This window comes from Leucoraja erinacea, chromosome 22, assembly GCF_028641065.1.
Source record: "Leucoraja erinacea ecotype New England chromosome 22, Leri_hhj_1, whole genome shotgun sequence".
Lineage (NCBI taxonomy): Eukaryota > Metazoa > Chordata > Chondrichthyes > Rajiformes > Rajidae > Leucoraja > Leucoraja erinaceus.
This window is the reverse complement of record NC_073398.1, coordinates 3,548,711-3,571,197: the sequence shown is the minus strand read 5'-3', so window position 1 is coordinate 3,571,197 and position 22,487 is coordinate 3,548,711. Positions and strand designations below refer to the sequence as shown.

Below are 22,487 nucleotides of genomic sequence, written 5' to 3'. Positions count from 1 at the left end.
CATCTTTCCGCCTTCTACAGAGACAATTCCATCCATAACTCCCTGGTTAACTCATCCCATCCCACCCAAACCACCCCCTTCCCAGGTACCTTCCCCTGCAAGCGCAGAAGATGCAACACCTGTCGTTATACCTTCTCCCTCGACTCTGTCAAGGGGCCCCAACAGTCCTTTCAGGTTAGGCAGAGGTTCACTTGCACCTCCTCCAGCCTCATCTACTGTATCCGTTGTGCAAGATGTGGACTCAAACGCAGACTGTGCGATTGCTTCACGGAACATCTTTGCTCAGCCCACATGAACCAACCTGATCTCCCGGTTGCTGGACACTTTAATTCTCCTTCCCATTCCTACACGGACCTTTCTGTCCTCGGTCTCCACAATTGTCAGAGTGAGGCTAAACGCAAATTGTAGGAGCAGCATTTCATATTTCATTTTCGCAGCTTACAGCCCAGTGGTATGAATATTGATTTATCTCACTTCAGGTAGCCCGGGTTTCTATCTCCCTCTCTCTATCCCTCCCCCACCCAAGCTTCTCATTTTCTCCCTTCAAACAGCTACCAATGGCCTGTTTCCATTATCATCTTTACTTTTTTGCACATCTTACATTCATTGTTCTTTATCTCTCCACATCTCTGTCTATATTTCTCATTTCACTTATCCCTAACCAGTCTGAAGAAGGGTCTCGACCCGAAATGTCACCCATTCATTCTCTCCAGAGATGTTGCCTGTCCCACTGAGTTTCTTTAGCTTTTTGTGTCTATCTTCGGTTTAAACCAGCATCTACAGTTCCTTCTTCCACATTTTGTCTGCTCCACAGATAATCTTAGCAAAGATCAATACAATTACAACAGGACACCTACTCCATCCCTCTTGCATTGAAGGGCACCATTAATTTTCCCTTCCTGATTACTTGCTGTACCTGCATCTAGTTTGGTTGCCGACAGCAGGACACTCGGCTCTCTGTGAACAACAGCATTCTTTCGTCTCACTGTCTTATCATCTTCTAAACTTCCTACCGAAACAAACTTGAAATGTCCCCACATTGGACTTCATCAGCTGCCTCTTTCTACTTAGTCAATGTTCCGTTTCAGGTTCTTAGTTAATTTTGCATCTATTTTCATGCTGTAGCAAAATTGGATGAATTATGCGTAATCCCCCCCTTCTAAGTCATTAATATTAAATGTAAATAATTGATGTCACTGCAGTGATCCCTGTGATACTCCACTATTTAGTTTGTTGTACTGAAAGCAACAATTAATCTTGCTCTGTTTTCACTATTCCACTTTACTCACCTCAACACCAAGAATGATTCCATTGTAATCTTGGTACCTTGTATGGTACCTTATCAAATGATGCCTTTGGGAAATTTATTTGCACTATATCGACTTGTTTGCCTTTATTTGCACACACTGCTAGTTACTTACTCAGTCATAGGGTGATACAGTGTGGAAACAGGCCATTCGGCCCAACCTGCCTACACCCGGCGAACACGTCACAGCTACACTGGTTCCACCTGCCTGCGTTTGGCCCATATCCCTCCAAATCTGTCCTATCCATGTACCTGTCTAACTGTTTCTCAATGACATCTCCTCTGTCATACCTTTGTTGGAATAGTCCCAGCCTCAACTTCCTCCTCTGGCAGCTCGTTCCATACACCTACCACCCTTTGTGTGAAAACGTTACTCCTCAGGTACCTAATAACCCTTACCCCTTCACCTTAAACCCACTACAAGGACCCTATTAAACTTTCCAAACACAAATTCCTTTCTGAGTACTCGGAATCATAGGGTCATACAGCATAGAAACAGGCTCTTTGTCCCTCCAAGGCCATGGCAACCAACTAGTAACATCGATACAAATATCAATAACCAACACTTAACCCACAGCTTTCTATGCCTTGGCAACAGAGGTTTTTGTCTGGACTCTTAAATGTCAGAATCGCTGCCTCCACTACTCTCTCAATAAGTGTGTTTCAGATTGCAATCACCCTTTAAGTGATAACGCTTTTCCCATTCTCTCAGATGTCAGCGCAGTGATCATGAATCATTTCAATGACATCTCCTCTGTCGTACCTTTGCTTTTGCACCTCTGCTCCGGGAAAAAAGATCCGACTATCCACCTTATTTATGCATCTCATTATATTGTACACCACTCTCAGACTTACTTTAGCTTGCTCTGCTCAAAGGCAAATACATCCAGGTGCTCCAATCACTCCTAAAGGCGCAGCATACCAGCCAGCATCCTGATGAATCTGCTCCGCACCCTCGCTAGTATTTATCACACCCTTCTTATAGCGCAGTGACCAGACGTGTACTTTACCTCAGCTGTCCTTGTTCCTTGTAGGCTAATGAAGACAAGTATTGCATATGTCTTCTTCACCACCTTATCCACCTTCAGGAATCCTTAGATTTGCACATCTGCTGTTCTGCAAAATGCCCTAGAGCCTTTTACCATTAATTATGTTGTAGCCGTATAGACCTCATAAATGCATCATCTCATATGCATCAGGATTAAATTCCATCCGACTTTGCTCTGCTCATTTTGCACAAACATCAATATCATTTGTATCCTGCTCACTAAAAACAACACCAATTTGCACGTCTTCTGCAAACTTACCAATCATATGTCTGACATGTAAATCCAAATTGTTAATACAAATAACTAAAAATTCTAGCACTAATCCCTGTGGTCATAGCTTCGAATCACAAAAATAATGCTGCATGATTACCCTCTGTCCCCTACAATCAAACCCGTTTTGGATTCAACTTGACACAAAGCCCATGGGCTCTTGCCTTTTGGACCAGTTTCCCTACGTGGGACTTTATCAAAGGCTTTCCCCAAGTCCATGTAGACCACATCGAGTACAGAGCGCTCATGAAGGGGCTTTGTTACCTCTATGGAAGAAATTCAATCAAATTGGTCTCCCTAACTAAGCCACACAGACAGACCATCCTTGATACTTCCCTTCCTTTCCAACAGCAGATTAATCCTGTCCCTCGGCTATTTTATCCCAATGACTTCTCCACCATTGATGTTAGAATTAAGTGCTTTTAATTACCAAGCTTATACCTGTTGTCCTTCTTGATGAAAGATTCTGCAACCATCCAGCATGGAACCAATACATTTGCCCCAACTTGTCTACAGTGACCCATGGATACCCTTCTGTATTAATCCTATCTCCAAGCACTTGCCTCATAGCCTTCGATGCCTAAACAATTCAAGTGTTTCTCTGGACAGTTACTGTAAGTACGGTCAGTGACCCAGCCTCAACCATGTTCTTGGACTGTGCATTGCAGATACTTCCTACTCTCTCTGGGTGAAGATATTCTCCCTAATATCCCAGCTAAATCTCTACCCCAGTATCTTGAACAGCTTCTTGCAGTCTATCCTATCCCCACCCCTCAGAAATATGTGCCTCAACCAGTTTGCCATAGTGCCCTGGATCCCCGGACCATAACTCTTTGAACCTCCTGCAATAATGAACTCCTTAATTAGTATTAGAATGTCAGAGTCATAGTCCTTGCTATTTGTTTCACTGGCTTTATGATCCATGACTTGTAACCAGACTCAATGTTGTCTGTTCTGGTAGTGCCGGTCATTAAGGACAAAGCTGGTAAAGTAGGCAGCCTAAATAATTACAGGCCCATAGCTTTAGCCAGCATATTGTTAAAAGTCTTAAAAAGAGTTCTGCTGGATAGAGTAAATGAATTTGTTAACTCCACAGATAACCAGTTAGGTTTTAAAGCTAAACATGGACTGACGTGCATATATGGCCCAAAGGAGATTGTAAACAAATATAGAGGCAAAGACTTCAATTCGTATGTGCTTTATTGATGCTTCCAAAGCCTTTGATCGTGTTAATCACAGAAAGCTGTTTGTTAAAATGTCAAATACATATTAAATGTATTAAGTGGTGCCTAAATACATTGTGAGAATTCTGGCTTACTGGTATGCCCACCAGACTATGCAAATAAAATGGGGCAATAGGGTCTCAGCCCCATTTGGGGTTAGCAATGGTGTTAGACAAGGGGGGGTTTGGCCCCAGTCCTTTTTAATCTTTATATTGATGAACTGTCCAAACAATTGAAAGCCTGTAATACTGGGTGCATGATTGGTAATATTTTAGTGAACCATATTATGTATGCAGAAGGTCTTGTGATCTTTAGTCCATCTAGCGCTGGTCTCCAGCCGCTCCTTACTATATGTTCTGTGTATGGTGTGGAACATGATATTAAATATAATGCTAGTAAGAGTGCTGTTATGATCTGTAAAACCAAAGAGGATAAATGTCTAAAATGTCCTGATTTTAAATTATCTGACAATAATCTTAGTGTCTGTAATAAGATAAAATATCTAGGGCATTTTATTACAGAACAAATGACAGATGAGGATATTTATAGGCAATAACGTATGCTGTATGTACAGGCAAATATTCTCTTGCATAAGTTTGGTGTGTGTATAGATGTGGTGAAGATGTCGCTGTTAAGAGCATATTGCACACCACTCTATACTACAGAAAGACAAGCTTGCAGAGACTAAAGGTGTCCTACAATGATGCCATGAGAACACTGCTAAGGAAACCTAGATGGTGTAGTGCTAGTAACATGTTTGTGGCTGCAGGAGTCAGTACTTTAGAAGCTATCCTAAGAAATCATATATATAAATTCATTTGCAGGATCATTTGCAGGATAATGACTCTAAAAATGTAATTATTGTGGCCTTGTGGCATAAAGTTTAGCACTACATGCTACGAATCCCAATTGTGGAGACACTGGTATCGTTGTCCCGTTGTAGGACATTGATCATTCCTTTTTATTCTGGGTCTTTATTCATGTATTGTGTTTTTTATTAAATATATAATTTATGATGCTTTTGTGTGATATACTCGGATTTTATATATATTTTCAGATGTTTTTATATGCAATGTATTTTTATGTAATGTTGTCCCTTGTCTGGAACCTGAGTCCGAAATAAAGTTTGTTATTACTTATTATAGAGCATGGAACTAGGACCTTTGGCCCAATCCATCCATGCCCGTCTAAGCTGGTCCCATTTTTTTTAGTTCAGATTCAGATTCAGATTCAATTTTAATTGTCATTGTCAGTGTACAGTACAGAGACAACGAAATGCATTTAGCATCTCCCTTGAGGAGCGACATAGCAAACGATTTGAATAAAAAATAAATAATAAGTGTCCGGGGGGGGGTGATTGGCAGTCACCGAGGTACGTTGTTTAGTAGAGTGACAGCCGCCGGAAAGAAGCTGTTCCTCGACCTGCTGGTTCGGCAACGGAGAGACCTGTAGCGCCTCCCGGATGGTAGGAGGGTAAACAGTCCATGGTTGGGGTGAGAGCAGTCCTTGGCGATGCTGAGCGCCCTCCACAGACAGCGCTTGCTTTGGACAGACTCAATGGAGGGGAGCGTGGAACCGGTGATGCGTTGGGCAATTTTCACCACCCTCTGCAGTGCCTTCCGGTCGGAGACAGAGCAGTTGCCATACCATACTGTGATGCAGTTGGTAAGGATGCTCTCGATGGTGCAGCGGTAGAAGTTCACCAGGTTCCGAGGAGACAGATGGACCTTCTTCAGTCTCCTCAGGAAGAAGAGACGCTGATGAGCCTTCTTGATCAGAGTAGAGGTATTGTGGGTCCAAGAGAGGTCATCGGAGATGTTGACTCCCAGGAACCTGAAGCTAGAAACACGTTCCACCTCCGTCCCGTTAATGTGGATGGGGGTGTGCGTGCCGCCTCTGGACTTCCTGAAGTCTACAATGAGCTCCTTGGTCTTCTTGGAGTTAAGGGCCAGGTTGTTGTCAGCGCACCATGCTGCTAAGTGCTGGACCTCCTCCCTGTAGGCCAGCTCATCGTTGTTGCTGATGAGGCCAATCACCGTTGTATCATCTGCATACTTGATGATGGTGTTAGTACCATGTACAGGTGTGCAGTCATAGGTGAAGAGGGAGTCGAGGAGGGGGCTCAGCACACAGCCCTGAGGAACGCCGGTGTTCAGGGTGAGGGTTGAAGAGGTGTGCTTGTCTAACCTCACAGACTGGGGTCTGTTGGTTAGAAAGTCCAGTATCCAGTTGCAGAGGGAGGGGTCGATGCCCAGGTTACCGAGTTTGGTGATCAGTTTTGATGGAATAATGGTGTTGAATGCTGAGCTGTAATCGATGAACAGCATTCTACATAAGTTTAGAGGTACAGTGCGGAAACAGGTCGTTCGGTCCACTGAGTCTGCCCCAACCAGCGATCCCCGCACACTAACACTATCCTGAACACACTGGGGGCAATTTATATTTATACCAGGCCAATTAACCTACAAGCCTGCATGCCTTTGGAGTGTGGGAGGAAACAGGAGCTCCCCAGAGAAAACCCACCCAGGTCATGGGGAGAGTGTACAAACTCTGTACAGACAGCACCCGTAGTCAGGATCAAACCCAGGTCTTTGGCGCTGTAAGGCAGAAATTCTACCGCTGCGCCACCATGCCCGAGTTTGACGCATATCTCTCCTGCTCTCTTTTTCATCGCCTCATTACACATGGAGATTCTGTCGAGTTGACCTTCTTGCAACCATGTTTCACCAATTTTCCTCATGCAAACTAATGCTCTTGGTTTCTTCAGTCTCTTTACATTAAAATCAATGAAATTTAGCCTTGCATTCTTCCATCATACCTTATCATGCCATGTATTAACCTTCTGCTTTCTATAACCTTCTACCTATCTATGTCCCTGTCACACCACTCCCCCCCCCCCAATTGTAAATATATTCTGTGCCCCATTCCCTGGCCAAATTAGTTTATACCCTCCACAAAAGCACTGACAAATCTCCCCACAAGAACGTTCGACCCGTTCCAATCCAGATATAACCTGTCCAGCGTGTACAGATCCCACCTCTTCGAGAAAACCCCCCAGCATTTTTATTTCTCATTCTAAACTTTCAGCTTGCGCAGTATTTGTTTGCAGCAATACTGCCCCGATCAGGAGTTCTGCCTGTAAAAAACATCAATAACCACTGAAATAGTTCATGTATTATGAAACACCGGGAGAAAGACATCACATGGACGAGGAAGGAAAGTGGACATTTTAACCCATTACATGTCATCACTTTTTTTTTATTAAGACTGAAACTTGTTTCCATTAGGGATGGAGCAAGTTTACAGTATTTTAATGCTCGAGAACATGCAACTTTTAAGTTAGTTCACCACATTTTAGTAAGAGAAATTCTACCTGAATGCGCTGTGCTACTGTGACACCAGAGTCTGTGGGAACAATCTGAATCCTCTGTGGGGTGCTGGTCATTATTGGTCGTCCTATTACAGTTCCTGGAGCTACAGTGGATAATATCCCTTGAGAGTGGGAGACCTGTGAGGAAGTTGCCAGGAAATATACAGTAAAAAAATAAATCAATAAAGGCACTTCTAACCATATCTATTTCTTTAAAATATAGCATCTTTGTCCATTGAAGATGGAGATTTAAAGGATGCCATCCTGCCCCACATTCTTTTCCTCTTGCTTTCCACAATAGCGGTTCAAGACCCAGCTCCCCACTCAACCAAAAGCAAGGTAGCCTGATCCACTATTGTATAGCTGTTTATTAAAGCATGGAAAGTGCATCTCATTCGAGAATTACAGTTCTCGGTGAAAACTTCATGTGGAAAAACAAGCTCAAATCAAAGACTCTAAATATTATAAGTTTGAAATTAAGTGTATTCTCATTTTAAGACAAATGTGATGCGACAGCATATTTTAAAAAAATGCTGGAAGTATTCAGCAGGTCAGGCAGCATCTGTGGAGGGAGAAACAGAATTAACGTTTCAGCTCAGGTAGACGAAACTCAGCGGGTGAGGCAGCATCTATGGAGCATCAAATTGAAAAAGGGTTTCGACCGAAAATGTTGCCTATTTCCTTCGCTCCATAGATGCTGCCGCACCCGCAGAGTTTCTCCAGCATTTTTGTCTACCTTCAATTTTTTACCAGCATCTGCAGTTCTTTCTTAAACATAATGTTTCAGCTCAATGACTTTGGCTTGAACCGGGAAGGAAAATTAAAACGGAAACACATTTTAAATTGCAGAAGTGGGAAAGAAAGAGAACAAAAGGGAAGCTGTGTGACTGGGTGACGTAAGGTTACGCTTTGATTACACAGGGCATATACAGTGTATTGTATCTGAAGTACTGTGAATACTATCGGTCTTATTTAAGGAACGATATAAGCAGTTCGAAGAGATTTATAAGATTGAAATTAAAAATGTAAATTATAAAGACAATTTGGACTGGATCGCACCTACTGGATTTGAAAAGAGTGACAGGGGATTTGACTGAACCATACAAGATCTAGAGGTCACTGTTTAAAAATGTGATATCCATCTAATTAGGATTTCGATGAGTCAAAATATTTCCTCTCAGAGGATCCCGAGTCTTTCAAACTTTCTTGTGCAAATGGCAGTGGAAGGAAAGTCTTTGAATATAGATAGTTTCTTGATAAATAGCATGGTTGAAGAATGGCATTGGTTTATGGTGCTGAAGTTACAACCAGATCTTACTGAGTGGAATGGGAGGCTTGAGAAGCCAAGTGGGCGACTCCTCCTCTTAATCTGCATGTACGTTCATATATAGAATGACCGGGGATGGTGAAGCCAGCTGAAAAAAAATGTGGAGGTGTAAACATGAGTTAACGAACAACCTGAAAAAGCAGAAAAGGAGAAATAGAAACTGAATTTTGATCATTTGAGACGAAAGCTTGATTAACCTGAACTAGGTGAATTCAATACATCATCTTCAAAGCTTGTACTATGCCAGGCTGTACAAGACCAAATACAGTGAGGTGATAGAAGATGATAACATTAAAGTCCCAGACAAATGGAAGCTCAAGGTCACCCTTGCAGGTACGGGGTGTTCTACAAGTCTGGCCACTGAAGGCTGTGGGGGCCAAGTCAGTGTATTTAAGGCAGAGATAGATAGATTCTTGATTAGTACAGGTGTCATAAGTTATGGGAAGAAGGCAGGAGAATGGGGTTAGTAGGGAGAGACAAATCAGCCATGATTGAATGGCTGAGCAGACTTGATGGGCCGAATGGCCTAATCTGCACCTATCTCTTATGATCAGGCACCCAATTATTTTTTCCAATGTGGAAGAGACCACATTGTGAACAGCCCACATCGTTGGAAGAGTTCAATAGCTATTCCATCGTGAAGAAGTGCAAGGTCCCTGTACAATGATTCATTTTATCCTCTCATCTGGTATGGTGCTAATCACTCATCTCTTTCTATTTGCACCAGCTCCGGACATGTTTTTATTGCTTCTTTCATCTGGCACACCATTGTATCCGTGAATCCCTAGTATCACAGAATTTGCCCTCTGTCTTGCTTCACCTCCCAACTTCTTCTTCTTACTTCTCCTTCTTCTTAAGCCCTTTGCTCCTCTGGGGAGCATAGGCCATTGACAAATGTCCTCCACCTCACTCAGTTGTTAGCAGTTCTTTCAAGATTGAGTCCCCAGTTGAGGCCACTCTCAGACATTTCTGTCTGGACACCTGTTCTCCAGCTGTTCCTGGGGAGACCTCTTTTCCTTTTTCCTTGGGGGGTTCCATTTCAGGGCTTGCCGGGTGATGTTTGTGGCAGGTTTCCTGAGGGTGTGTCCAATCCAACTCCATTTGTAATTTCGGATTTGAAAGTCAATGGGCTCCTGGCTTGTTCTTTTCCACAGGTTCACGTTGCTTACTTTGTCTCTCCACCAGATGTTAAGTATTGTCCTAAGGCAGGTGTTAATGAATGTTTGCAACCTGTTTGTAGTGTCTTTTTTGTTGTTTTCCATGTGTCTGATCCATACAGCATCACCACTTCTGTTACCAGTTTAAATCTTGTTTCATTTCCAAAATGTTTCCCAGTACTGATGAAGGATTGACTGCAAACATTGCTTATCTCTGCACAGGTGCTCCCTGACCTTCTGAGTGTTCCCAGTAGTTTGTGCCATTACTTCAGATGTCCAGAATCGACAGGATATTCCTTTTGCAACAAGAATATTCGTCAAGATGGCTGTTCAGGGGGAAGCTAACCAAATAAGAGAACGGAACAAAAGAAGGATGCACAGCAATTTGACGAAACAGAGTGAGAGGCAAGTCACTTTAAGCATAACCATCCTTCCTCCATCCTTCCTCCCGTGACAGCAAACAGACAGGCCAAATGGACATCTGTGTGCTGTGAATTCCATGCCAAGCTGTTGATTTAATCAGAAAGCATTTTATTCAAGACAAATTATCCTTGCTCCTCAAACTGCTGAGGTGTAGAAATTAAGTCCATTCTTTCAAATGACTGATTCATTTTATTTCTACTGGGGGCATGAGGACTGGACTGCTTTAGTTGCTCACTATCCTCCACACAGCACTGCAGCTGCAGGTATGCAGCCTGTAATACATAGTGCAACACCTCGAATTGTTCAAGATTGAATCATATACAACGATGGTAAACCTCACACAATGCCGATCTGACGATTATGTTTAATTGTCCATGTCCATCAGTGTGAACCACATGCCAACCACCAGATCCACCCAGCAAGAAGAAAAAGCCCTCCCATACCATTTAAAGATATGAGTGTTGAGATCAGAACAAACCCAAGCTGCATGGGTATCCATTCTGACCCAACAACAAGGTTGATCTACTGTATATTAGGCTGTAGCATATCTGAGAGAAGCAAAAGGAGAGAAGGCAGGAGGTGAGTCCATCATGCCATAGAGCCAGAAGAAAGGGCGGCACAGTGGCACAGAGGTAGAGTTGCTGCCTTACAGCGCCAGAGGCCTGGCATCGATCCTGATTATGGGTGCTATCTGTACGTTCGCCCCATGACCGCGTGGATTTCCTCCGGTTTCCTCCCGCATTCCAAAGACGTACAGGGTTGTCGGTTAAATGGCTTTGGCAAGTTGTAAAATTGCCCCTAGTGTGTAGGATAGTTTTAGTGTACGAGGCGATCGCTGGTCATTGCGGGCTCGGTTGTCTGAAGGGCCTGTTTCCGCGCTATATCTCTGAAGTCTAAAGTATAGTCTAAAGAAGGGGAGAAGAATAGTCTGAAGAAGGGTCTCGACCCGACCTGTCACCCATTCCTTCTCTCCAGACATGCTGCCTGTCCTGCTGAGTTACTCCAGCATTTAGTGTCTATCTTTAGAAGAACTTTATCCTGGGGAACGTATTCTCCAAGGGTCTATAGGGGGTAAGGGTCATTTTTCTAATTGACGAAGTAGCAATGTGGCTGGAAACAAACTAGTCTCTGGGATCTTCCATGCTGTAGGTCGAGCTCTAGACATGCAGGCTTGGCAGTCCCTGTCAGTGGCAGTGAAGGTTGACTTCATCTTCATTCCAGGGACATGTGGCAAATATCAGCCACATGTTGCATTCAGCATCTCTGAATGAAGGGAGGAGAACTCCACAACTCCTCCAGATAACGTGGACAGACAGTCTCACCAAGGCATTAGGCCTTCCTCTAATTCAGGAAGCAACAAAGTGGACAACAAACGTCCCATTAAACACTCTGCACGGGAACAACCACCTCTTCAGAAATGCAAGAGGCTTCACTCAGCAAACATTAAAATTAGTTTATTATCATGAAAAGTTCAAGTTGAGACTGCGAGTCATTTGGGAAGCTAAAAAGATACCTTGTATCTTTAGTAGTTTGTTCTATCCATCATATTTCAGCTATCACGCTAGACCAACATGGAATAGGACCAGCCCTTAAATCCACGGCTCTTGATACCAAACCAGGTTGCAGTCGTCTTTGCTGATCATTTAGTCATGGGCTCATACAAGGTGGAAGCAGGCCATTCAGCCCAACTTGCCCACACCGACCAACATGTCCCATCTACATTACACTCTTCATTTGTGTGAGGAAAACTAGGGAGAATACTAGAACATGGCAGAGAGAGAAAATACCATTCTGATTACGACAACAACTACAGGATACGTTGTCACCTGTTATATCTCAAATAGATTTGTCTGTACGTGGGCACGGTCTTTGACTGCAGCACATCAGCGAGGAGAAGTGCAGAGGAGTGGAGGAAAAGCAGTAGGAATACAATCAGAACAGTAGATGAAGAAAGGCCCTCTGCTTGGGTTGGGAAAAAAAACCTTCAATTTGGTTAAGGAGCCAATTTAACATTTTCAAAACTCAAAGAATGAAGCACTATGTGTCAGCGTAGAGCAAGACCTGCACAGCATTGTGTTTTGGGCTCATGCAAATCAAGCACAAAGCAATGGATCATCTCTAAAGGAACAAATCTAAAGATCTCCCCTTGATTTCCAACAGCAACACCATCGCCAAAATCCCACCACTTGCATCCTGGAAATGGTCACTGACCAGAAACTTACCAGGATCTTTAATACCGTGGCTTGCAGAGCAGATCAGAGGCTGTGTATTCTGCAGCGAGGAATTCAACTCCTGACTTCAGAAAGCCTTTTCCTCATCTGCAAGGCACAAGTCAGGGTTGTAAAAGAACATTCTTCACTTGCTTGGAAGACACTCAACTTCAATTTAGGATAAAACAGTCCAGTTGTGGGTTCCCTAATCAACACCCTGAACATTCACTGCCATGAGACTGTACACAGTGGCTGCAGTGTGAACCATCTATGAAATGGAGGACAGCAACTTGGCAAAGTGTCTTCGACAGCAAGCGGACAACTGATCACTGTCAGTCCATTGTTGCCGGCAGAGATTATGTGCCGTCTCCTACTGCAGGAAGGGAAGTGGGTTGCCAAGTCTACTTTGATGTATCTGAGCGAAGTGTCCATTAGAACAGAAAGATTGGCAACATATACACAAGGCTATAGATATGGGTGCAAGCTGAATAATGGTGAGCTTTTGAGGATGTGAAAGTGGAGGTACGAACTGTAATTGTCAGAAATTGTTATACAGTGATTGCGGGGAACCATGTGTGATGTGGGATTTAATGATGTATTCACTGATCTAAACCACATGAGGAAGCTTCTTCAGGCAGAACATCCTTGGTGAAAAATTCGGGTAGTGGACCACAGTTAAAACATCTTCCAACGGCATTTCACAATGGACCGGAATAGCTTCCTGCATGTCCTCATTACTACCTCTTCCACTTGAGAATCCACAACCGTATGCAAAAGCTGGGGGGGGGCAGCTCTAGATGCTGGTCTTCCAATGCTTGCACCAACCTTGCCAAAGTCAGAAGAGCCAGAGACGGGAGACAATGAACAGCTCCCATTTGAGAGATGCAATCTTAGGTTCAGTCAGTGTCGGCTAACTGCCGTAGAAATAGCATAACGTGTATATGCAGAAATGAGATAAAGAATGGTGTTGGCAGTGGCCACAATTCGGAAACATTACAAATGAAGTATGCACATGATTTTTTGGTATCACCTTCACTCAGTCACAGTGGCTCTATTTACTTATATATTTCCAGCGTGAACCAATTTCTAACTCCACATCCGTCTCCAGCTTTCTCGCCAGGGAAACTGATTCCCATGTTCATTAATATTGATGTGCTGCTTTCTAGTTGGGGACTCACCAGCCAACATAATTATCCTATTTGTATTTATGTGCTGGTTACCAAGTACAGTCATATCTAATAAATCTATTAATCGAGAAAATAACAATTATTTCTGCAAATATACCATTTCTTGCCAGCTTTTCAGCATTCCTACCAACCCAGGGTGTCTAAATGTATGCACAGTATTCAAAATATTACCTCAGAAATGATTGCAATGTTTGCAGGAAATCAATGTATCATGACGGAAGATACGTATTTTATTTATCTTTAAAAAAGTGTGGGAAATGGCACTGTTAAATCTATGAAGCCATCAAGGCTTTTCCCCACTTTTCTGAAGGACATCTCTGAATAATATATGCATTTCATTTATAATTTCAATGCCTATTCATCACATTCAAATTGTTATTATTTCCCTTGTTCTTTTGGGTATCCAGTTCTCTTTTCTGCTTGCCCATAATGCCAACAATGACAATCTAAACCTAATCAACAGGCCAAGTAAAGTGGTTTAGTTATCACTAAAACTCAACACTAAGTGCGACACTTTGTATTGTAGCCTCCTAGATGCAAAGGCAATGTAAATACACATTTCCTCGCTTGTTCTGTCTGGACACATTGTAAGAAGCTAAAAAATAAATTAACTATTTCACCGGAAAATTACGCACACAAATTTACATTATTGCCAAAATGATTAGAAAGGTCACATCCTCGGTGTCAAATTGCCTCAACTCCAAACGCAGTTCGAGTATCTCTCCAGTTTTACCGTTTAATTTTCCAGCTATCGACAGCAACCAAACACATCAATATATATTGCTTTAAGGGAATCAAGGGATATGGAGTTTGTGCAGAAAAGACTAGGTACACAAACAGCCATGATCTTACTGAATGGTGGAGCAGTCACAAAGCACTGAGCGGCCTACACCTGGTTCTAAAATAAATGATATGTTCTTCAAGAAATGACACAAAAAAAATTCTCATGAAAAGTAACATACAGTTAAACTGCTTTTATTTAAGTTACAGGTCCAAAGGCAGCGTGCGATTTTAGGGGATTTACAGACGGATGATTGCTTCAAACAGGTTGGCTTTAAAGATTATTTAAGAGGTTGAGAGCGAAGTACTGAAGTTTAAGGAATAAATTCCAGACAGAGGCATTGCCATCAGTGATGTATTGATTAAAATTGGGCATTCGCCAAAGATCACTGTAGGAGCGTAGAGGTTATTAATGGTTGTGGGACAAAGACGACTCAAGAAATAAGAGCCCTTTCTAGCCCATCTGGCTGAGAAGGGACTTGCCATTCAAAACTACTATTTCATGTTAAAAGCTTATTGCAGTGGGAGACATGGCAATTCTTATACTATTTGGTCAAGCTCAAATAAAACCAGAAAATGCTGACAACTCTCAGCAGGTCAGGCAGCATCTATGCAACGAGAAACAGAGTTAAAACATTTCAAGTTGATAGTCCTTTGTTGTAAATGCAAAAATGAGGAAACAAATTATTTTAAAGTGAAAGCACAAAGCAAAAAGGATCCAAGGGCATCATGTTGGAGAGAAGATCAGAAAGTCAAGGTTAGCAAGCTTGGAATAGAAGTAGCAATAAATTCAACATCAAATGAAAATCCCCCACAAAAAATAGCAGGTGCTGGATATGTGAAATAAAGAGAGAAAATGCTGTAAATTCTCAGCCAGCCAGACATAGGACTTCCATTGGAAAAGAAAGACTGAGAAATGTGGGATGCTAAAACAAACCCATGAGTTCTGACAGAATCCTCGCCGTGCATCTTCAGAATAGTTAAGTCAAGTTTATTTGTCACATACACATACAAGATGTGCAGTGAAAACAAAATATGATGATATGGGCACTGAAATTAAGGAGGTGCACTGATATAGCGTTTTGCACGTAAACATATTGCTAGAATATAATTAAATATTTTCTGACTCTTGTTACCCATCGCTGTCTACTGACACAGTACTGGAGGGACCATCGTTTGCAACGGGGAAGGTCAAGTAACGTGTAGGATGGACCTGCAAATGCTGGTTTACCTGATGGTCACAAAATGCTGGAGTAACTCAGGTAGCATCTCTGGAGAGAAGGAATGGGTGACGTTTCGGGCCGAGACCCTTCCTCAGACCTGATACTGGTCGAGTGAGCACAGCCCAGGCAGTCTAACATTGGTGGTGCGCAGATGTTAAGGCACTGTGGGGGGGGGGGGGGGGGCAGAAAGAAAGCAACATTTGGAGAGTGGTTAATCAAGGACAGTCAGTGTCAGAAAATGCTGGAAACACTCATCAGGACAGTCAACATCTGTGTGAAGAGAAACAGGGATAGCATTCCATGTTGAAGATCCTTTGTCGGAACAGGGAAGGGGAGAAAATGAGTTAGTTAATTTACCAATAAGACTGAACTGAAGCCATTAAATATTAAAAGCATTCGGCAGGTCAGACAGCCAGCATCTACAAAATGAAAAACTAAATGAGTTAATTAAATGAGTTAATGTTTCAGGTCAAAGACTCTTTGTTCCAACTGGAAAGGGCAGCAAACAAATTAGTATTAAGCTGCAGGGAGGGTGGGCATGGGATGAATAGGATAAAAGGAATATGTCATGGGGTGAGCCCAGGATTGCCCTGGGGATAAAATGTAACTGAGGTTATCTGGTCAATGGGTTAACCAGCAGAAAGAACATGGCCTTTTATTTATCAAAGCTTTGAGATGAGTGCAGTTAGTGAGGGGCACAGGCAAAGGAATGGAAGAGTTGTGAAATACTGAGGCTGCAGGACATGCCCAGCAGGTCAAGTTGTTCTAACGGAGAGAGGAAAAACTGAGCCCTAACCACAGACCAATGGTGAGGCTGGTTCTGACAGGAGACAGAAAGCAAGTTACCTGAAGTTGTGGAATTCAATATTGACGCCAGGAAGCTGCAATGGGCCCGGACAAAAGACGAGCTTACATTACAACAGCACAGAAGGCTGCTGACAACCGTGTGGGATGGACAATCCACATCTGCAGTTTCTGTGCTTAGTAAATTAAACTAAGGCAGTATTACAAAATGCTAATACTTCCAGATGATACATTTACATATATTAATACATATCCATTACGTATCCCTACTGACTAATTTATTTTACGTTCCCATGAATCATGATGCTACGATTTCAAAATCCACACTGACTTTCTCTGTTTGGCTTCAGCATACAAATGTTTGCAAATGTAATTGTCATTTTCTTTATAGACTGAGTTTGCTCAGCATTCATGCCTGATTTATTACTTTTACATTTAGCTAAAAGGCTTTATTCATATATTAGCCCAAAATATATAGCGCTTTAAAACTTAGCATTCAACTAACATCCCATGTCACTAACAATGAAGCATCAGAGTTACAGAAATTGGATAGCTTCATTCGTATTTGACAAAAGTATTTTTTAACAGCTAACAATTACTGCAATTTTTATAAAGATCTTCTTAATAAAGATTTAAAGATTTAATTTTTTTTAAATAAGATCTTCACTCCAGCTCTTTTACAGCACGAAAGGTTTTATTTTAGAAATGTAAGCAATAACATTTTTGAGTTTCATTGGCTAAATCCTCTGGGATTGTGTGCGTGGCCGCTGAGACAACAAAGAGGTGACTATTGGCAACTGCATTGACCACTTTGTAATCTGTCAACGCTCTATATGTGGCGACTCTTTGCATACCTTGTGTATGGTATGCAGAGGAATTTCACTGTGGCACGTGATAATAAAGTATCAATCCATGTTCAGCCCTATTCTTCCAATAACAAACCAGCAAGAGATATCCCTGGATTCCATTATTGGAACCTCAATGCTCATTACACACTGCTTTTAGATACAAATTCTAAAACGTAACCTTTGCAGTCTTCTCAACTCTCTGTTAAGTTATAGCGTGCGGTCAATACAACTATCACCTCAACCTAATGCATTTACTCCCATTGGCATGAGCTTTGGGAATTCCAATGCTTGCTTGAATAATCCTCATGTGACACACCGTGATCAAAACTAGCCCAATATTACAAATAAGCACATTTTAACATCCTCTCTGCTTGTAGAAATTAACCTTGTATTTCATAGCAACAGAGTAAGTTAACTTTCAAGATTTTTTCAATTGTAAAAAAACAAATATATATTTAATGTTTAAGAAGGAACTGCAGATGCTGGAGAATCAAAGGTACACAAAAGGTCTGAAGAAGGGTTTCGGCCCGAAACGTTGCCTATTTCCTTCGCTCCATAGATGCTGCTGCACCCGCTGAGTTTCTCCAAATATATATTTAATGCTGAGCACCGCACAATCTCCAAAATTTCTCAACCTAACCTTAAATTTGTTGCAGGGAACCAAAGAACTGCAGGTGCTAGAATCTTGAACAAAATACAAAGCGCTGGAGTAACTCAGCGGGTCAGGCAGCATCGCTGGAGGACATAATTGTTGACATTTCCGGTTGAGACTTCCATCACTGTGATGAAGGGCCCCATCCCATAATGTCGCCTATCCATGCCCGCCATGGATGCTGCCTGACCCGCTGAGTTACTCCAGCGCTTTGTGTTTTGCTTTAAATTTGCTGCCACAGACTACAAATAGGACCCTATACTTAAAATCAACATCAACTTTAACGGGGCATCTCACAGCATGCAGTTTTCTCTTTCCCCAAAATGATGTTTTTCAACCATTCAACATATTGCATGGAAACTGCTTGATAAAGACAGCTAGGTCAGAGACTAGGTAACTCTTCCTCCCTGCTGCTGTGATCATCTACTGGGTGGGAGAATCTTGCAGACGGATCCTGCAGTTTAACTTGAAAACATTATCCATGGCTGATTTTGAACATGACTACGAGTACAAGGCCAAATAGCTGATTAGTTATTTGGACAGTGCAAGATTTTTGAGGAACTGGATTGGAAAATGGAGCATTAAAAATTGAAGATTCGGAGATGGCAAAGATTCTGCAAGTTCAACATTATTGGAGGAAATTATTTTTTATCTCTGATTTAATGAGGATTTCGATTTAATTTCCCCTAATATTTACTAGAACTTATTCAATGCAAAAGGTTTGTTAGGCGTGTCCCAGATGGTTTGCCAAAACAGCGTGTGGATAGTCCAAGTCGAGGAGGGATAATACTGGCCCTTGTATTGGGAAAAGAGCTAGCCTGGTGCCCGGCATTTTATTGGAAGAGCATTTAAGGAGCAGTGAACACATCTCTGGAGAGAAGGAATGGGTGACGTTTCGTGTCGAGACCCTTGGAGGATAGTGGGATCAGTGTGGAAGCACTAATATGCCAGGGCATGTTGAGATCTGCAATTCCTTGTTTCTACATTGAGATTAAGGAGGTAGTCTTGTGGTTCTTGATGAGCATCATGGTGGATAAATGCTCAGTGCGTTTATCCCATGTTATTCATAGAGGCAAGAGAGGAGATTGCCGGAGCCTTGATGAAGATCTTTTTTATCTTCTCCAGCCTCAGGCGAGGTCCCAGAGGACTGGAGAGTAGCCAACATTGTTCCTTTTGTCTAAGAAGGGATGTAGAGATAATTCAGGAAATTAAAGGCCAATGAGCCTCACATTGGTGGCAGGGAAGCTATTGAAGAGGATACTTCGGGATAGGATTTATTTCCTTTTGGAAGTGTATGGGCAATTTAGACGCAGTCAGCATGGCTTTGTTAGCAGGTCATATCTTATGAACATGATTTATGTTTTTTTTAGGTGACAAAGGTGTGTGGGGTGTGTGTGTGTGGGGTGTGTGTGTGTGTGGGGTGTGTGTGTGTGGTGGAGTGTGTGTGTGGGGTGTGTGTGTGTGTGTGTGTGGGGGGGGTGTGTGTGTGGGGGTGGGTGTGGGTGTGTGTGTGTGTGTGTGTGTGTGAGTGTGGGAGTGGGTGTGTGTGTGTGTGTGTGTGTGTGTGTGTGTGTGTGAGTGTGTGTGTGTGTGTGTGTGTGCGAGAAAGAACTGCAGATGCTGGTAAAATCGAAGGTAGACACAAAATGCTGGAGAAACTCAGTGGGTGAGGCAGTATCTATGGAGAGATGGAATTGGCGACATTTAGGGTCAAGACCCTTCTTCAGACTGATGTCAGGGGAGGGGGTAGGACAAAGAAAGAATGTAGGCGGAGACAGTGGGACGAGTGGGAGAACTGGTATGGTTAACCAAAGCTATTTTAAAAAGTGAATTGAATTGCAGTGGAACATTTATAGAATGTCAATTTTTTCCAAAATTTATTGAGATAAATTGTCGACCAGTGAATTAATAATGTTTTAAACCAAAATGGGCCATATGGAATTGTTCCTGAACGATTTCCAGCTGGTCCAACAAATCACAATGCAGACTTAATTACTTACATACATGCAAATTCAAAAACTGTTCCATAATCCGATAAATCATACCTGATGCTCAGCTAGTTGCTGAACTAAGTCATCAGTGACTGTGATGAGCTTTACTTGAGCCTGTTCAGCCAAGGAGACTGGTGGGCTTCCAGCCATAGACACCCGATGCATATGAACCTGTCATGGTCAGAAAGCACCATTCAGCAAAGAGTACAAAACCCCAGCGGAACAAGTATTCAACCAAGATAGACACACAAAGCTGGTGGAACTCAGCCGGTCAGGCAGCATCTCTGGAGAAAAGGAATAGGTGACGTTTCAGGTCTCGACCTGTCTTCAGTCTGAAGAAGGGTCTCGACCTGAAACGCCTCTATTCCATGGAGCGTAGGAGGATGAGGGGAGATCTTTTGGAGGTATACAAAATCATGAGAGGAAAAGATCGCTTAGATGCACAGAATCTATTACCCAGAGTAAGGGGATTGAGGACCATAGGACATAGGTTCAAGGTGAAGGGGAAAAGATTTAATAGCAAGCCAAGTGATAACGTTCGTGATAAGGGGGGGTTGGAGCAGTCGCTCTCTCCAGCTATATGGGACTAGGGGAGATTATGTGTTCGGCACAGACTAGAAGGGTCGAGATGGCCTGTTTCCGTGCTGTTATATGGTTATATGGTTATATGGTTTTCACACAGAGGGTGGTGGGTGTATAGAACAAGCTGCCAGAGGAGGCTGGGACTATCCCATCCTTTAAGAAACAGTTGGACAGGTACATAGTTAAGACAGATTTGGAGGGTTATGGACCAAGCACAGGCAGGTGGGACTAGTGTAGCTGGGACATTGTTGGCCGGTGTGGGCGAGTTGGGCCAAAGGGCCAATTTCCACACTGTAGCACTTTATGACTCTATGCCTATTAAATCAGTTTTTTAAAATTAACTAGACCAAGTGCAGACCCGTTGGGTCTGTTCCCCCAAAGTGCAGTTGTGGGAGGGGGGGGGGGGGGCTGCTGCTCTATCTGCGGGGAGAGGGCGAGGAGGAGGAGGAGGAGGAAGGAGGGGAGGAGAGGTGAAAGGAGAGGAAGGGGGAAGGGGGGGGGGGGGGGGGTTGGAGCAGTCACTCGCTCCAGCTCCAGGCTCTGCTCGAGCCCAGGCATGGACTGGAGGGGGGCCACGGGTGGGGATAGACCCGAGGATGCCGAACGAGGCGGCGGACTGGGCGTCGCCCGCGGTGGCAGTGCTCCGGAGAGGGAGAGGGAGAGACAGAGACAGAGAGACAGAGAGACAGAGAGACAGAGAGACAGAGAGACAGAGAGACAGAGAGGGCAGAGACAGAGAGAGGGGGGGAGACAGCTGGCGGTCATGGGGCGGCTTCTCTCGGCTGTTTTTAAATGGCATCTTTGTGGCGAGAGGCGGGTGCCAGCAGCCATTATGGTCGCTGGCCAGCAGGAGGCGACAAAATGAGTGAATTGGGGGGGGGGGGTGAGAAGGATTTTATTAAAAATGTGTATATAAACACGACAAAATTTAATCAGGAATAGATACTTGGAATGAAAAGTGAAATCTCTACCGAAATGGAAAAAATCTGCGTTTTTGCGTGTGGTGTTGGCGTAGCAACGAATCAAAGGCTGGCACCCACAAGACAGGCAGAACACACACACACACACACACACACACACACACAGAGTTTTAAATATAGATAGATATTTTTGACCACCTTGCAAAGTATAAGAAAAATACTTTAAGAAAAATTGTATGCATTCAGATTTTCAAATAAAATATTTGCTAATAGAATAAATCAGTCCATTGGATATATTTAATAGTTTATTTTTCATAATATCAAAAATTGTGCACTTCAATATTTTTGAGTGTGTATTCCTGATAACAGGAGATAGAAAACAAACCAGACAGCTGTCCCAACACCAATCCCATGAGTACTGATGTTGTTACTACAAAATTAGTCTCAATATTCATGTATATTGGGGGCAATTAATCTTCAAACAATGCAGGTGGACAGATCTTAATATATTATAAAATAGGATAAATACATTGTGTGTGCAATCAGATAACATTAAATATTTCCACAGAGTACAGCCCTGTAGACTGCCATAGGCAAGAAGAAACAGCTGTATAATTAGTGTCAAGATTATTCTACATATGCAACATGCTGTCGTAATGGCCCATATACGAGAATAATTGCAAACTCAAAACCTATTACCACTCCCAAAGTGGCAAAAAAACAACTTACCTGCTACTTGTCCTCACAACGTTCTCAAGCTTTCATACGCCTTAATGCTACTTTTTCTCCCAATTACTTGTTTTTCAGCATGCCTAAGAGGAGGAAGAAAATAACATTTTTTTAAAATGAGCAAATTGAAGATATATTACAACATTATTAAGATTGACACAAAAAGCTGGAGTAACTCAGCAGGACAGGCAGCATCTCTGGAGATAGGAATGGGTGACCTTTCGGGTCGAGACCCTTCTTCAGACACGAAACGTCACCAATTCCTTCTCTCTTGAGATGCTGCCTGTCATTTCTGGAGCTAACAAGCTAACCAGCATCTGGAGTTCCTTCCTATGCATCTCATTTAATTAAATGGACTTCAAGTATACGTACATACTTTCTGTTACCACGTTCCTAGTTTCTGCACTTGTTTTTGTTTTACATAGTTTTTTCCCCA

General features: G+C 42.7%; 1 protein-coding gene across 7 annotated transcripts in view; it reads right to left on the bottom strand.

Moving 5' to 3' along the window:
• LOC129707644 (nuclear receptor subfamily 2 group C member 1-A-like) overlaps positions 1–20,010 on the bottom strand; it is a 65,730-nt gene extending 45,720 nt beyond the window's left edge. For 6 of the 7 annotated variants that reach the window (XM_055652782.1, XM_055652785.1, XM_055652781.1 and 3 more), the window contains exons 1-2: positions 19,875–20,010; positions 7,222–7,356 (exon numbers count right to left, since the gene is read on the bottom strand). In XM_055652782.1, the coding sequence (XP_055508757.1) occupies positions 7,222–7,356; positions 19,875–19,985 (246 nt within the window). In that variant the 5' untranslated portion in view covers positions 19,986–20,010. Of the gene's footprint in view, positions 1–7,221; positions 7,357–12,347; positions 12,444–19,874 lie in introns of all 7 variants that reach the window. The other variant, XM_055652787.1, reaches the window with a different exon arrangement.
• Positions 20,011–22,487: the final 2,477 nt, after the last annotated feature.